Here is an 18,611-nt window from a genome sequence, read left to right as displayed (position 1 = left end):
GAGCAAGGTGCAAACACGTGATTTATTCATCATTAATTGTACAAGTCTAGAGTGACATTGTACAGAGAGCGTAACTATGTTACGAATACTTTGGAGCAACCCAGCCCTACTGTGTGATACTTAATGGTAGCGATTTACCAATTTTTTTAATTTTTTTTTCCACTGTGGAAGGGGGTGTTGGTTGTCCCTAAAAAGAGCTTCAAATGAAAGATGTCATCTCACTGGTACTAATAAACTCGAGAACGCGATCGGCTGAGTGCGTGTCATCTGCTAAAATGGAAGATATATCAGGTGACAGCTATAGATGGGCACCTAACGAAGTAAAATAGGGGCACTCAAATAAAAGGTGTCTTACCATCAACAGTTGAGAGCAGTGGGGACAGAGAGGTGGAGGACCGCCACTTAAAAGATGTCGATGGCTAAAAAGACAGTGCCCTATCCGAAGTCTAGTTAAAATTACCTCCTCCCGACGACGCGTTCAGGAGGAAGAGGCCCAAGCACAGGGAAGAGCTTTCACGTCCCGTAATTTATTATGGGGAAGTGTCGACCAATGTGCATGACATAAAAGAACAACACGACGACATAAAACACTCCGTAGATCGACGAAGGGAATCGGGCGAACAGCTGGCCGAAGAAGAGAGACTGCAGCCTTATCCGCTATATCGGCTGCCTCATTTCCACAGATTCATGACTGGCATACAAAATTCATGGAAGTAGATGTAGATGTTGAAAAAGTTAGTTACATATGCAAATGGTAGAACACTAGTTCACCATGCATCTCTGATGAAAAAGTCGAGCATATCCGAGATGCATTCATAATGAACCAGTGGAAGTCCACAAGACGGGCAGGCCAGGAACTTCAACTTTCTCAAAGAATGGTATGGCATATTTTGAAATGATGCCTGCATATGAAGTGCCTGCAGTTACTGCAGGAATTGTGTCCCGGCGGTCATAACAGAAGTTACAAATTTTGTGTTTCAATTCTCCAGAATATGGGAGAGGACACTTTTTCCGAATGACTCATCTTTTCACTTTTTCCGAATGACTCATCTTTTCAGACAAATCGACATTTCAGCTATCAGGTAAAGTAAATCATTGTAATGTAAGAATTGTGCAATCTCAAAATCCTCCCATCACCATCAAACAGACACCAAAACTGAATGTGTTTTGCACCGATTCTGTTTGCAAAGTTTATTGATCTTTCTTTTTTGCGGAGGAAACTGTGACAGAATGACATACCTGGATACACTGCAAAAATGGTTGTTTCTTCAGTTTCACGAAGATTCCATGTATGATAGTGCCCTGCTTCGCTTTCACCTTGAGTTGCGGCATTGTCTTAGCAGCATCACCCACAAAAATGAAATGGAAGAGGTGGACCACAAGATGATGTTCACTGCCTTTGGCCTCCCAAGTTACCAGACATCAAATTCTGTGATTTTTTGTCTGTGGGCGTACATAAGAGACAGAATCTTTGTCCTACCTATGGCAGCATCTCTTCAAGAGTCGAGGAATCTAATTGTTGAAGCTGTTGATTCAATAAACAGTGCTATTTCGATTTGGGTGTGGAACAAAATGGACTACCATTATGATGCTTCTCAAGCAACACATGGCACTCATGTTGAGTGTACTGCATAGTGTCCGCACAACCATAAAACTCTAAACCTCCATCTACCCTATAACATGCATAATGTGTTTCTATCTTCCATAGTTTAACTATAATAAACAACGGAAAGCTGTTCTTTCATCTTGAGTCACACTGTATATTTACCAGTGTTACTTAAAGGGTTCAAATATTTAATCAATAACATGGTGATCATTACGCAAAAATATTTAGTCTAGTAGCAAAAAGAAGCACAAAGTGTTCCTGCAGATGAGAAAATATTGGCAGGTCTTCACTTGCTGAATTAATAATAATTACAAAGCAGCAACATGAAAATTCAACTGCAACAACAGAATTTGATTAATTTTTTTTTTATTGCCAATGACTTCTTTCTTGTGAAAACAGTTCAAAAAGTCAAATAATTGGAAAACAGTATTTATGTTCCATTTTTTCATTTGACGAATACTGATACTGTGCATACATTTACTACTTCTTAGATGTTAGATGTTAGAAAATGACGCTCTGCAACAGTGATTTGCATGAGAAACTTTCGCAGATAACTGTAGACCTTCAGAGAAAAACACATTAATAGTGTAAATTTGATATATTGTAGAGAGAATAATGCTCTTTCAAATGACATTTACTGCAAATGTGGGTCAGGAATTTCATTTAAAATACAAGAGTTTATAAAAGCCATCTTTTTTATTTTCATACTGAACTACAGCTTCAATTCCTCTTCTTTCCTTGTTTTTCTATTTTTCCAATACTCCTTCATTTTCTCCCCATGTTGTGTTTTTCTTTCTTCTGTCCATGTTGTTCCTGATTTCTTATTTCTTCTGCATTGAAAGCCTTCTAAATTTAGTATTTTATTCTTAAAAAGGTTCCAGTCAGTTATTTCCAATCCTTTGATGTTGTTTCTTTCTAGTTCTTTCTTTATTTCTGTAATCCATGCTACTGTCGATTTCTTCTTCCAAATCACACATTTGTTTCCCGAGCCTGTTCTCATTAATTTGGTAGAGGTGTCCAAAGAAGATTAATATTCTTTTAGCCATTCCTTCTAATCTTATCTCTCAGTTTTTGTAGATCTCCTCATTGCCTCTCATTTTCTAGCCAACTGTAGTTTTACTGCACACATTATTTTTCTAACAATCCATCTTTCAAAAACCTCTATCCTGTCCAGCTTATAGTTCACTGTTAGACATTCACATCCATATAGACATTCTAGTCATACACCTACATCTACATGGCTACTCTGCAAATCACACCTAACTGCCTGGCAGAGGGTTTATTGAACTACCTTTAAACTAATTCTCTAACATTTCATTCTAGAACAGCACTTGGAAGAGAAGAACATCTGTATCTTTTCGTGCGAGCCCTGATTTCCATTATTTAATTATGATGAATGTTCCCTCCTATGAACGTCAGAAATATTTTCGCATGTGAAGGAAAACAGTGATGAGTGAAATTTTTTGAGAAGATCCTGCCACAACGAAACACACTTTTTTTTAATGATTTTCTCCCCAAACCCTGTGCCATGTTCATCACACACTTTTCCCTATTCCTCAATAATAGAAAACGTGCTGCCCTTCTTTGAACTTTCTCGATATTGTTGTGTTCTGCCCACTAATCTAATATAGGGTGCCTTGGAGAGGTGCTTTCTCAGACCCCTAGACAAAAATTCAAGCAAATCATATTAATGGAGTTTATTATGAAAGGAAATGATTACGATACTTAACTTTGTGAGATATAGACATGTCGTAAGCAAGGAGTGACAGATAAACATAAACAAGCTCTTCAGTATATGTGGGGGGCCCCAAAAATAACCGGAATATGTTTCTAGAAAGCACATACTTTATTGTTTTAAAATACAACCTTAATCTCCTTTGAAGTACTCTCCATTAGCAAAACATTCATTCCAGTGTTCAAAGCACCTTTTAAATTCATTCTCTTTGATACCTGCCAGCACTTTCATGACATTGTGTTTTACATCTTCCACATGTGCAAAGTGCTTCCCTCTCACATCCCTTTACATCCGCGGGAATAGGAAGAAGTCCAAGGGTGCTAAATCCAGCAAATAGGGCGCATGGATCATGGTAGTTGTCTTCGTTGAGGCCAAAAGCTGGCGAACACTGAGAACTGTGTACGCGAGAGCGTTGTCATGATGCAGGAACCACACGCCAAAATCCCACAAAGCCAGATGTTTTCGAGACGAAATTCTGCGAAGTTCTTCGAACTCGGGACCAGTTCGAGTCTCGGTCTGGCACACAGTTTTAATCTGCCAGGAAGTTTCATCTTTGAACGTGTCCTTCATTTCGAGACAGGCTTGAACGTGACGAGCCCTTTGATCCAATTGTATCCCTTTTGAACAATGCTAAAATAGAGAGGATACAGTGAAAAAGGACAGAATAAGTGTAAACCGAACAATGCTATTCCATATTCTGCAACTGCTTAGAAATCCAAACACAAATTATTGAAAAAATTGTAAATTATATCCAGATTATTATGGATATCCAATTTTAGCATCACAATGCTTAATGAAGTATGATGGCATAAATACAAATTTTGTTGTTTGAATGCATTATTTGGAAGATAATGGAGGCAGTTTTACTGCCCCCCCCCCCCCCCCAAATGTTGTTATCGTCCACTGCCATCTTTGATGCAGTACTCTTGAATAGTTCTGACCTGGGACTGAAATCTGCCGAGACTAATAAGATATTAAAATATGCTGATGCATAAAAGTTAAATGTGAATGAGTCATCATGATAAGTACATCTAGTATGAACTTCTGAGAGAATAATTTAGGAATTGGAAAGTCAATTACTCTGTTTAAACTACTACACTAATTACATCATTATCTGCAAGAGACACAATTAAAAGTATTAAAACACGTCTTCAATACTTTCAAGCATAAACATCTTACACTCGCTGATAAGATGCAGCCAAATAATGGTCTTGGCTTTGAGTTCATATAGGACAGCAATAAATAACAGGCAAGAACACAACATAAAAAGTCTAAAAGTGATGATCAGAATTGCATTCTACGACTTAAAATGTGACAGAAACATGTGTTTTTTAAATGTTTTACATAATTCCACAAAGTAGTCTTAAAGACACTTACCCCGTATTCCACAATTCCTGCAGGGAAACAAATACTGGATGCCCCACAAAAAGTTTTTTGGACATGAACTGACGTGCAATAATGCAAGACGTATGCCATGGAACAGGTGACCGTATCACCTTTCTTGGATACAGCAGAGGGTATGTCTCTATTTTGAGACGAATTTTCTCTTGTGGATCATGGAGAATGTATTCAATAATGGCTTGACGTAAACTTCTGTTGTAATTCGACAATATATCTGATTCACACTCTTCTATAATATGTTGGAACCTAAAATAAAAAAAAAATACAAATATGTTGTTTTAAACTTAATGTTATTTGATATCTTTACTGGGCCATGGAAACAATTTGTGTGACAGCAGTGATAAAAATGAGTAATGATGTTTAGTTAGAGTTTGTCTAGAAAGTATATTTACAGACATACAATTTTTTTAAAGTAAGGCTTTATCAATTAACAAGTTACATTGTAACACATTCAGAACAAAACATTTAAAATGTTAAGTTATAATTTGACAGTTTATGGTCTGTCTGTCTGTCTCTCTGTCGTCCTCTCTTTTTTTTTTCAGTAGCATCAATCTGATACTTCCCAATTATTTTGTCAACCTCACATGACTCCATAGCTTTATGTCAATTTTCTGACCTCTGTTTTCAACATCCTCGGAGTCTTTTGTGGTGGCATGCTCGAATAACATCTTCTCAGTACACAAGCCACATCACTTCAAATAAGACACTCGGATATTCGACAGATTTCTGCACCACTGCTGCCGAGAGTATAAACAACTGACTGCTGGGACTGGCATAGTGCTCCAATTATACAGGCACAACTGGCGCATCTCGAACATTCCAGAGAGGGCCGAAGAGATGTATGTGCAGAAAGGTAAGTAAGGCAGTTTGTAGCGGCTCTGGTCCACCACAGGAACAATGACATCAGGTGGAACGAGAGACCAGAACCATGTTTGAAACTGATGCTCCTGCGTCCCTTTGAGCATCGAGCACCTGTTTTTGCTTCTGCTTGATATCCAAAGTTGGTTCCCGTGCCTTTCTAACTGCGTACCAATGGTCTATGATTAAATTACTGTGGTTTATTCTAATTCGGCTGCCTCCTTTATAACGGGATCCCAATATGATGATGCACGAGCTAAAACTCTTGTCTTTTGAAGTTGTATTTCATATGCATTTGCCAGGCCATGCTCATTTATAGCTGATTTCTCATGCTCCCTATGTTTAATACATTGCTAGTTCTCAGTACACAGCTCTGCAACAGTGCAAATTGTTTGATCTATATACATGCTGCCACATTTGCATGAGATAACCATACACACCAACCATACAAACAGTTGTGTCATGTTTGACAGGGCGTAACATCTCTCTCATCTTGAGGCTGTCAATGTACTCATACCTGCAGCCCATGTCCTAACTTGCAGCTCGTTACCCCACCGTATGGTAGGAGAGCAGTTGGCTTGGCCTCTTCTGCCGATTCACAATGCGTCCTTCAGAAAAAGTGACACTACATCCAAACTAACCATAATGCAAACATACTGGCAGATTAAAACTGTGTGTTGGACTGAGACTCGAACTCGGGACCTTTGCCTTTCGCGGGCAAATGCTCTACCGACTGAGCTCTACCGACTGAGCTACCCGAGCACGGCTCTCACCCCATCCTCACAGCTTTACTTTTGCCAGTACCTCGTCTCCAACCTTCCAAACTTTACAGAAGCTCTCCTGGTTCGCAGGAGAGAACAAACTGAAAAACTTTTAACAGAGACCAGGGGTATACACATAGGAGAGCTTGAGGGCAGGCTTTAGATATCGAGCAGAAGCAAAGACGGATGCTTGACACCTGACAACACGGACCAGAACTGCTATGAGCTGCCCAAATCACCTTTCCACACATGCATCATTTCAGCCCACTCAGGAAGGTTCCAAATGCTGCAATTGCCCCTCATATAAGCCAGAACACCATGCCACCCTTGTAGGCACTGATTTCTGTACTCCAGATGGCAATGATGGAAACAGCTGTCAAAGGCTTCAGTGTTCCATTTGAAGTGATGCAGCTTGTGAACTGAGAAGATTTTATCCTTGTATGAGAATAACTGATATTAAGATCCAAAGTTGGATGGAGACATCAAGCTGAATACAGAGAATAAAAAACTGAAAGGCCACCATCAGAATGCAGAATCAATACACTTTTAAAATATGTAAGTTTAATTTCTTTGACTCAGTATCTTTGAGTAAAAGTGCATGGAAAGGAAAGCATTGTTGATATGTTAGATGATAAAGAACATGTGTACAAGGTTTGGGTAGTATTCTGAAAGACACTCATTGTTGGTGGACTTAGAAAGATAAGGAGCTTTCAGAACTTGGGAGTGTTCACTGAAGATGTTAGCCTAAAACTGACCAAAGAGTACAGAATTATAGTGTGAATAATGAGCTTCTGAATAAAGTGATGATAATTAAGTGAAAACAACTAACATGAAAATTAAAGAACTTTGAATGACAATTCCAGTAGTTAAAATGAGAACTGGTTCACTAAATAGACACCATTGGAATGAAAATTCCAAGAAGAATCATGTTAACTTTAGCATAACCAATATATTTCATCTAGCTGTGACCAATAACAGAATTTTTATTCCCAACAGTTCTTTCTTTTACCGTTCACAATTTCACAATGAGTTAAGGACAATGAAAGGCAAAAATGATTAACTGCAACATGTCATAGTTTTCAGTACAGGGATTATCCCCTTTACGTTTTGAACTACAATAAAAACACAATTTATAGTAGCTTTCATACACCAGATTAATTGCAGTAGTTTGGTTCCATCATTTATTCTAAGGCAAAGCATCAATACAGATATGTACAGTAGCATTAAACCATGGGTTGTCAGTATGTGATAAAAGGCTCTCTATTCAAAATTGAATTTGCTGTCAAAGTCAAGAGCAATCAAGATAAATAAATTTTACAAAGGAAGTAGTTCACAAATAAGGAGATGTGACAATACATCATCATGAGTGCAAAAATTAAACTAAAACAAAAGTTATGCATTAGGAATTGCAGTACTTAAATACATCTCAACATGCTGCATAATGTGTCACACAGCAAAACAAAAATTCCTTGTGGGGTAGTTTGTAGCACTGGCAACAGAAGTAATATCCTTAGAAGGACCAGAGAGTATAAATTTTGTAACTCCATTTATTACTGTGCGCATGAAATGTGAAAACTGGGTGGGGAGGTGTCCCCCGGCTGCGACATATCATTATTTTAACTTAAAGTTATAGATTAGGCAACTCAAGTGATTAGGATGGGTAGTAGGGAAGTTATTCTACATGCTGTGTCCAAAAATTACTTCGATCATTTAATCAAAGAACTGACTTGTGAAGATCAACATCTCAGACCTGCTGATGACAAACAGACATGAACTTTTCAATTCAGTTAGCATAGACCATGGAAATGATGATCACAAGGCAGTTACAACAATGCTGAAAATGGGTGTAAACAGAATTTAAAAAACGTAGGAAGAGCCTTCTGTTTAGCAAGAGCAACAAAAGAAAGATTTCAGATTACCTCAGTAGTCAACGTGAAAATTTCATCTGCAGCACTGACTGTTGAACATCAATGCACAAACTACAAGACCATCATACAATAACGCTTAATGCAGATATGTGGCAAGCAAAATAGTGAGGGACGTAAATTGACCAATGTTATGTGAAAATCATATTAGTAAGCTGCTACGAAATCAAACAGAGCTTCACAGCAAATTTAAATGTAGCCAAAGCCTCACAAACAAACAAAACCTAAATGAAGCCAAAACTGGCATAAGAAGAGCCATGTGTGAAGCGTTAAATGAATTTGAAAGTAAAATTTTATCTACCTGGAGAGTAGATTTCTGATCTCGAGAATATAATATGTGAAAACAAAACATGCTCCAAAATTCTACAACACAGTGACATCAAAGATATAAGCCTATAATTTTATATCATTAGAGAAAATCCTAGGAAGTTTCAGCCTTACGTTAAATCAGTAAACAGATTGAAGCAATCTATCCAGACACTCTGTGACCATAATGGGATTAAGAGATTGAAATAGAGGATGACACAGAAAAGGCTGAAGTACTAAATGTCTTTTTCCAAAATGGTTTCACAAAGAAAGTTGACACTTTAGTCCCTCCTTTAAAATGATGTGCAAACAAATGTCAAAATAAGTGATCATGGCTTACAAAAGCTCAATAGTGGAAATGCCACTGGACCTGATGAGATACTCGTTAGATTCTACACAGGGTATGCAAAAAAACTTGCCCCTCTTCTAGCAGCTGTTTAACATACGTCTCTACATGAACGAAATGTTCCTAACAATTAGAAAAAGGCACAGGTCACTCCCATTTTCACGAATGATCATCAGACGCACAACATTATAGGCCTACATCTCTGATGTCAGTCTGTTGTAGAATTTTAGAACATGTTTTACGGTAGCATATTATGTCATTTGTGGAAACCAAGAAAAAATCTAAGGTGTAAGAATAAACACGGTTCCAAAAACGACGGTGTGAAACCCAGCTCATTCTGTTCATCCATGAGGCCCATAAACCATTAGATATAGGCTCCCAGGTAGATGCCACGTCCTTCGACTTCTTGAAAGCATTCGACACAGTTCTGCACTGCTGCCTAATGAGCAAAAATAAGTGTATGGAATATCAAATCAACTGTATGACTGGATTGAAGAGCTTCTAGCAAACAGAACATTCTGAACGGAAAGAACTCTTCAGATGTAAAAGCAACTTCAGACATGCTCCAAGGGAGTGTTATACAATCATTGCTTTTCACAATACATTCAATTGACTCAGTACATAATGTTAGAAGCTACCCGAGGCTTTTCACAGATGAAGCTGTTGTATACAGAGAAACTGGAACACTAAAAAATTAACAGTTAATTGCAGGAAGATCTCCAGGTGATTTATGCTTGTTGCAGAAATTAGTCATTAATTGTCAACAAAATGAATATAATGCATTGGGAACACATGGACATAAAGGCCATTTATTGTATGTTTTTGTAATTGCAGAACAGCCATTGGAAGCTGTTACTTTCATAAAATAACTACAAGTATGGTTATGGATCAATTTAAAGTGTAACAATCACAGAAAACTAATCATAGGCAATGTAGATGCCAGACTTAGATTCACTGGAACAACCCTCAAGAAATATAGTCAATCCACAAAGAAAGTACCTTACATAACTTTCAGCCAACCAATACTTGAATATTTCTCATCAGTCTGATATACCTATGGTACTGAAACAAACACCCTCACAAAAAGAGAATCATCAAGGCTGCAAGCAGCAGAGATGAAATTTCTTAGATCAACCATCCAGAAGACCAAGATGGACTAGTTAAGGAATGAGGAGGTGAGGAAAGAAGCCAGAATAAAGACATCCCCATTAGATAAAATTGGTGCATCTAGACTTCAATGTGATGAGAATGGTGTCAACTAGAACAGTTAAATAAATTTCGAAATACAGGTGGATGGGAAAAGAACACAGGGGAGACCTCAAACCCGAGGGATGGACTTGATCGAGGCTCATCTACTGACCAGACAATGGACAGTGGATGATGTCCTCTGTGAACAGGTGTATCTGGACAGGACAAAGTGGAAGAGACTCATTACCAGTACCCGGGAAACTGGAATTGTTGAATGATGATAATGTGTCTGGTATGCATAACAGACAACAGATAGAGAAGCTCCAAAGAAGACAGAGTATTTCATTACTGGTTCACTTAGTAAGTATGAATGCATCACGGAGATGTTCAATTAACTCCAGTTCCAGCTGCTGTGTATGAGGCAATCTGCATCATATTATGGTCTCCATCAGATTACCTTCCATTAGGAATGTGGGTGCACTCGGCAACTCTCTCATCTCCCAGTACTTACTGCAACCTACATCCTGCTGAATCTGCTTAGTGTATTCATCTCTTGGTCTCCCTCTACGATTTTTACCCTCCACGATGCCCTCCAACGCTAAATTTGTGATCCCTTGATGCCTCAGGACATGTCCTTTTCTGCAGGTTTTATTGGCAAATCTAAATTTTGGTTAGTGCTTAGCCATTATCAATGCACTATTTCATGGCATCAATGAAAGTCAGTTCCCTGTTGTTCGGGCGTCTGTCACAGTTCTTTCAAGATTACTGTATAGAAGTAGTCATGACAGAACTGTGACAGAAACCCTAACAACAGGGAACTGACATGCATTCATACTGTGAAATACTGCATTGATAATGGCTAGGCACTAGCCAAATCTAGATTTGCCAAATATCACCTGCAAAAATGGACAACTGATTTCTATGCCCTGTCATTTGTAAATATTATGGTCTACTGTTAAAAGTTCTGAGGGTTCATATTCCTAAAAGAGTCACTAATATGTTGCTTCATCCAATGTACATCTCACAAAAAGACAATAAAGATAAAATTAAAGAGATCTGAGTCCACACGGAGCGTCTCTAGTGATATTTCTCCTTAGGAAACGCATGCAACTGGAATAGGAAATGGGGGAAGTGACAGTGGTACACTAAGTACCCTCCGCCACACACTTTCTACAATACAGATGTAAATGCAGGTATAGACAAATCCTTCTGTTTAGTTTCTTGGTTTCATGTAGTGGTTCCATCTTTATTTTTCTCATCAGCTATCCTTTATTACACACTCCGCTTATCACCTGATGACTTGTTTAACGCAACCTGTGTAAAAATGAACAAAGAGACTTAACAGCAATAAAGAGAAGACATCTTCAAGTAATACTATAAAAGGGAAAATGAACGGTCAGATTCAGGTGTAAAATTGAATAGCAGGACACAGAGCAGCATAATGGATGGTGTGGTTGTTGTTGTTGTTGTTGTAGTCTTCAGTCCTGAGACTGGTTTGATGCAGCTCTCCAAGCTACTCTATCCTGTGCCAGCTTCTTCATCTCCCAGTACCTACTGCAACCTACATCCTGCTGAATCTGCTTAGTGTATTCATCTCTTGGTCTCCCTCTATGATTTTTACCCTCCACGATGCCCTCCAATACTAAATTGGTGATCCCTTGATGCCTCAGAACATGTCCTACCAACCGATCCCTTCTTCTGATCAAGTTGTGCCACAAACTTCTCTTCTCCCCAATCCTATTCAATACTTCCTCATTACTTATGTGATCTACCCATCTAATCTTCAGCATTCTTCTGTAGCACCACATTTCGAAAGCTTCTATTCTCTTCTTGTCCCAACTATTTATCATCCATGTTTCACTTCCATACATGGCTACACTCCATACAAATTCTTTCAGTAATGACTTCCTGACACTTAAATCTATACTCGATGTTAACAAATTTCTCTTCTTCAGAAATGCTTTCCTTGCAATTGCCAGTCTACATTTTATATCCTCTCTACTTCGACCGTCATCAGTTATTTTGCTCCCCAAATAACAATACTCCTTTACTACTTTAAGTGTCTCATTTCCTAATCTAATCCCCTCAGCATCACCAGACTTAATTAGACTACATTCTATTATCCTTGTTTTGTTTTTGTTGATGTTCATCTTATATCCTCCATTCAAGACGCTATCCATTCCATTCAACTGCTCTTCCAAGCCCTTTGCTGTCTCTGACAGAATTACAATATCATCAGCGAACCTCAAAGTTTTTATTTCTTCTACATGGATTTTAATACCTACTCTGAATTTATCTTTTGTTTCCTTTACTGCTTGCTCAATATACAGATTGAATAACATCGGGGAGAGGCTACAACACTGTCTCACTCCCTTCCCAACCGCTTCTTCCCTTTCATGCCCTCGACTCTAATAACTGCCATCTGGTTTCTGTACAAATTGTAAATAGCCTTTCGCTCCCTGTATTTTACCCTGCCACCTTTAAAATTTGAAAGAGAGTATTCCAGTCAACATTGTCAAAAGCTTTCTCTAAGTCTACAAATGCTAGAAATGTAGGTTTGCCTTTCCTTAATGAGTTATTTGTAAATAAATTATTGTATACCAGGAGTAAAATCTAATGATTGTCTCTAACTAGAAGTCTGTAAATATATGTGTATACGAATTAGCTTATTGTAAATTGATCTAAGCTTGTAAATATTTTGACATGTCCTATATCCTTGTAAAAAGAGATCTACGGATGAATAAAACTACTACTACTACTACTACTACTACTTAATCTATTTTCTAAGACAAGTCATAAGGTCAGTATTGACTCATGTGTTCCAGTATTTCTACAGAATCCAAACTGATCTTCCTCGAAGTAGGGTTCCACAAGTTTTTCCATTCGTCTCTAAAGAATTCGTGTTAGTATTTTGCAGCTGTGGCTTATTAAACTGATTGTTCGGTAATTTTCACATCTGTCAACACCTGCTTTCTTTGGGATTGGAATTATTCTATTCTTCTTGAGGGTACTTCGCCTGTCTCATACATCTTCCTCACCAGATGGTAGATTTTTGTCAGGATTGGCTCTCCCAAGGCCGTCAGTAGTTCTAATGGAATGTTGTCTACTCCGGGGGCCTTGTTTCAGCTCAGGTCTTTCAGTGCTCTGTCAAACTCTTCACGCAGTATCGTATCTCCCATTTCATCTTCATCTACATCCTCTTCCATTTCCATAATATTGTCCTGAAGTACATCGCCCTTGTATAGACCCTCTATATACTCCTTCCACCTTTCTGCTTTCCCTTCTTTGCTTAGAACTGGGTTTCCATCTGAGCTCTTGATATCCATACAAGTGGCTCTCTTTTCTCCAAAGGTCTCTTTAATTTTCCTGTAGGCAGTATCTATCTTACCCCTAGTGAGATAAGCCTCTACATCCTTACATTTGTCCTCTAGCTATCCCTGCTTAGCCATTTTGCACTTCCTGTCGATCTCATTTTTGAGACGTTTGTATTCCTTTTTGCCTGCTTCATTTACAGCATTTTTATATTTTTTCCTTTCATCAATTAAATTCAATATTTCTTCTGCTACCCAAGGATTTCTACTAGCCCTCGTCTTTTTACCTACTTGATCGTCTGCTGCCTTCATTACTTCATCCCTCAAACCTACCCATTCATCTTCTACGGTATTTCTTTCCCCCATTCCTGTCAATTGTTCCCTTATGCTCTTCCTGAAACTCTGTACAACCTCTGTTTCTGTCAGTTTATCCAGGTCCCATCTCCGTAAGTTCCCACCTTTTTGCAGTTTCTTCAGTTTTAATCTACAGGCCAATAGATTGTGGTCAGAGTCCACATCTGCCCCTGGAAATATCTTACAATTTAAAACCTGTTTCCTAAATCTCTGACTTACCATTATAAAATCTATCTGATATCTTCTAGTATTTCCAGGGTTCTTCCATGTATACAATCTTTTTTCATGATTTTTAAACGAAGTTGTGCTCTGTGCAAAATTCTACCAGGCGGCTTCCTCTTTCATTTCTTAGCCCCAATCCATATTCACCTACTACGTTTCCTTCTCTCTCCTACACTCGAATTCCAGTCACCCATGACTATAAAATTATCGTCTCCCTTCACTATCTGAGTAATTTCTTTTATTTCATAATACATTCTTCAATTTCTTCGTTACCTGCAGAGCTAGTTGGCATATAAACTTGTACTACTGTAGTAGGTGTGGGCTTCGTATCTATCTTGACCACAATAATGCATTCATTATGCTGTTTGTAGTAGCTTACCCGCATTCCTATTTTCCTATTCATTATTAAACCTACTCCTGCATTACCCCTATTTGATTTTGCGTTTATAACCCTGTAGTCACCTGACCAGAAGTCTTGTTCCTCCTGCCACCGAACTTCACTAATTCCCACTATATCTAACTTTAACCTATCCATTTCCCTTTTTAAATTTTCTAACCTACCTGCCCGATTAAGGGATCTGACATTTCACGCTCCGATCTGTAGAATGCCAGTTTTCTTTCTCCTGATAACGACATCCTCTTGAGTAGTCCCCGCCCGGAGATCCGAATGGGGGACTATTTTACCTCTGGAATATTTTACCCAAGAGGACGCCATCATCATTTAATCATACAGTAAAGCTGCATGCCCTCGGGAAATATTACGGCTGTAGTTTCCCCTTACTTTCAGCTGTTCACAGTACCAGCACAGCAAGGCCGTTTTGGTTATTGTTACAAGGCCATGTCAGTCAATCATCCAGACTGTTGCCCCTGCAACTACTGAAAAGGCTGCTGCCCCTCTTCAGGAACCACACGTTTGTCTGGCCTCTCAACAGATACCCCTCCATTGTGGTTGCACCTACGGTACGGCTATCTGTATCGCTGTGGCACGCAAGCCTTCCCACCAATGGCAAGGTCCATGGTTCATGGGGGAAGAAAATATAAGGGTATAGAAGGGAAATGTGAAGTGTGACACATTAAAGTACAACACAGATTTGTCCCTTCTCATATCCAAAGACCGTATTCTATGTGTATTAAAGTAGAAAGATTCTTATTATGTCACAGAGTGCCCAACAGTCAATCTAGTGATTCTCTTGTGTCAGCGGTATGCATTATATGTATTATAACATAATATTAATAATAATAATATAGATTTTATTGTCTTTAGGCCATTACAGCAATTGACAACGTCAAATGAAGTTACAATTTATAATACAGTGTGATAAGGTATTGACTACTGAAATATTTTAGCTTATATTACAATAAATGTACAGTGGGTCATCTGTTGGATTACTGCATTTTACAGTTGAAGAATTCATTGATATAATAGAACGGGTGGGCAATAAGCCATTCATGCAGTCTTTCTTTGAATGTATGTTCAGGAAGATCCTGTATGGCATGTGGCAGCTTATTAAATAGTTTGTACCCTGTGACTTCATAGCTATTTATTGATTTTGATAGTCTGTGGTAAGGCGTGTATATGTGTTTGAGGCTTCTTGTGTTGCAACAATGTACATTTTCTCTACGTTTCATATCTTGTAGGTTCTTCTTCGTAAAGATTAAGACAATGTATATATAGAGGTTTATTACAGTCATAATTTTTTGTTTAGTAAAGAAGGGTTTGCAGTGAGCCTTATGTGAAGAATGTGTAATTATCCTAATGGCTTTCTTCTGCAATAATAGGATGTCATGTATATGATTACAGTTACCCCACAAGATAATGCCATAGGTTATTATACTTTGGAGAAATGCAAAATAAGATGATCTGATGTATGTTTCAGGTACACAATTTCTGAGTTGTCTTAATAAATGAACTACTCTAGATAGCTTACTACTAATATAGTTTACATGTTGGTCCCAGGACAACTTGTCGTCTAAATAAACTCCCAGGAATTTAACAGAACTAGGGTCATCAGATTGTGGCTTGTCTCTTAGAGTGAAGATTATCTGCTGAGTATTATTTTCATTTAGCAGGAAACCATTCGCTCTGAACCAATATGCTGCATGAATGAGTGTATTTTCAGCACAGGTTTTAAGATCATTAAGATTGTTACTGCTATGAAGAAAAGTCATATCATCTGCATACAATACAGTGGTGGATCTAATAAACAAGGGGAGGTCATTGACATTTTCTATGTTTGACATTTCCTTACCAACACAAACTACCTGTTTACAGTTGTTGAGATAAGCTTTTAATAGTCTGAGACTGTTTCCTTTGATGCCGTAGAATTCTAGTTTCTCTAGTAGTGGCGTGTGCTCAACACAGTCGAAGACCTTGCTTAGGTCACAGAATGAGACCTGAGCAAAGCCTTTGTTCTCAAAAACTTTGAGGATGTGACTGACTACTATGTTGATTGCATCAATGGACGACAGATTCTTCCTAAACCTGTATTGTGTAGCATTAATTATTCCTAGATTCTCAAAGTGAGATGATAATTGTTGGTACATGATACATTCTATTATCTTGGAGAATGCAGGTACTATTGAAATAGGCCTGTAACTACATGGAGAGTCTTTATCTCCCTTTTTGTATACTGGGACGATCCTAGACAGTTTAAACTCAACAGGAAAATATCCCTCAAGTAAGCACTTGTTTATGCAATGTGTTAAAGGGTAGAGAATGCAATCACACACTTTTTTAGCAGGTTGCATGATATGCCATATATATCTAAGCTATCAGATGATTTCAGTTGTTTTATAACTCCTTGTACATATCTAGGCGATACTTCGGAGAAGGTTAGTGTGCTTGTACTTAGTGACTGTCTACTCCAATTTTGGGAGAGCAACTCTGATGGACTAATGTCTGGTTTGATAATTGCGTCTCCTATTTCTTTCACTGAATTAATAAAAAACTCACTGAGTGTTTGTGATGGGATATTAATTTTGTCTTTTTTAGTATCTGTGGCAGCACTGCTAATTACTTTCCAAGTGGTTTTGCATTTATTGATAGAATTATGTATGCTGTTGGCATTGTAGGTTTTCTTGGCTTACAGGATGGCTTTCTTGTATTCATTCCTGTATTCCACATAGGCTGATTTGGCACAGTCAGACTTCATACTATTGTATATGTTGTACAGTAACAAAACTTGTTTCTTTAAATCTGTCAGCTGTTTAGTGTACCATATATGTTGTCTGTTTTGAGATCTGGATTTGTGGCTGCTGTCCATTATTTTGATTTTCTTTATGGGAATACTATAGTTAAATTGGGTAAAGAATGCATTAAAAAAGCTATCAAATATTATTGTGGCTGGCAGGTCATTACTTGATGTGTAATTCCATCGACACTACAATGGCCAAACCAGTCTCTGTCAGCAAGGGAATTACGAAATGTGTTAATTTTATCCTCAGTTACAGGTCTGGTAATCACAACGGTTGGGACAGGTCTGTTTGCATTGCTCCTATTGAGGGGAATTTTACTTGCATAATTTAGAGATACGGAGTCATGGTCAGAGAATAGGAACACTACAACTTCGCATGTGTTTTCAGTGGTCTTGAAGTATACAAAGATGTTATCTAAACATGCTTTGTTTCTTCTAGGCCTGTTATTAACATGATATAAATTGTATTATCTTAGTAAGTTTTCCAGATCTGCAACATTACCCTTACATTTAGTAACATCAAAATCAGCAATCAAATCACCTCCTATTGCAATATCATAGTGTAGCCATTTAATATTACTTAATTCACTCAATAGCATGTCCATTTTTTTCTAAAAATATGTTAATGCTTCCCTTTGGTGATCTGTACATGGATACTACTATTAGCTTATGACTATTAATGATTAATCACACAAGGAATTTAGGTCTAGTTTGGTTATTGTACAATTGAGTGACTGGTTGGAATAAATTGCCACACCACCTCTAATGTGCTCTTTCCTAGAGTAGCTATTTATTATACTAAAATTGTCAAATTTGGCAACTGTTCATTAGCCCAGTGTTCACCCAGACAAAAAATATTAAACTGGTTATCAAGATCAAACTCATTTATGATAAGTTCTTTATCTTTCAGTCATTGAACGTTAAGGTAACATATTTTAAGATCCATGCTCTTATTGCTTACACACTGAACACTATGGTGATTGGTTTTCAAACCTTTTTCAGGGCTTATCTTTTGGATTTCTGCCTCTTGTTGCCTTTTACTAAAAAATTGTTCACTTGGAGTGGTAGCACATCTACTGTTGTATGCCTACTCTTCCCTCCTTGTGACGATATTGTAGATGAGGCTGTTACAACAGGAACTGATGGAACTGCTGTTATGGTGTGTGGAGGTACTGTTGTGGCATCTGGTGACTGTGGAGATAAGGTGGTTGCTTCTTCTTCTTCTTCTTCTTCTTCTTCTGCTGCTGCTGCTGCTGCTGCTGCTGCTGTAGGCATTGTTGTGGCAACTAGTGACAGTGGAGATTTGGATGTTGCTTCATCTTCTGCTGCTGTTGAATCCTGTAGATGAAGTGTGGTAGGTGCTGCTGCTGCAGCGTTTCTTATGTGTGTAGGTACAATTGCTGC

At 38.1% G+C, this 18,611-nt stretch overlaps 1 protein-coding gene across 1 annotated transcript in view; it reads right to left on the bottom strand.

Annotated features, from left to right (window-relative positions):
* LOC126336262 (dynein axonemal heavy chain 3) overlaps positions 1-18,611 on the bottom strand; it is a 1,127,841-nt gene that overhangs the window by 1,041,685 nt on the left and 67,545 nt on the right. The window contains exon 7 of the mRNA XM_049999758.1: positions 4,719-4,988. Coding sequence (XP_049855715.1) covers positions 4,719-4,988 — 270 coding nt within the window. The remainder of the gene's footprint in view (positions 1-4,718; positions 4,989-18,611) is intronic.

This window comes from Schistocerca gregaria, chromosome 2 (assembly GCF_023897955.1).
Source record: "Schistocerca gregaria isolate iqSchGreg1 chromosome 2, iqSchGreg1.2, whole genome shotgun sequence".
NCBI lineage: Eukaryota > Metazoa > Arthropoda > Insecta > Orthoptera > Acrididae > Schistocerca > Schistocerca gregaria.
The sequence above is the reverse complement of the archived record's forward strand: the minus strand, read 5'-3'. Positions and strand labels throughout refer to the sequence as shown.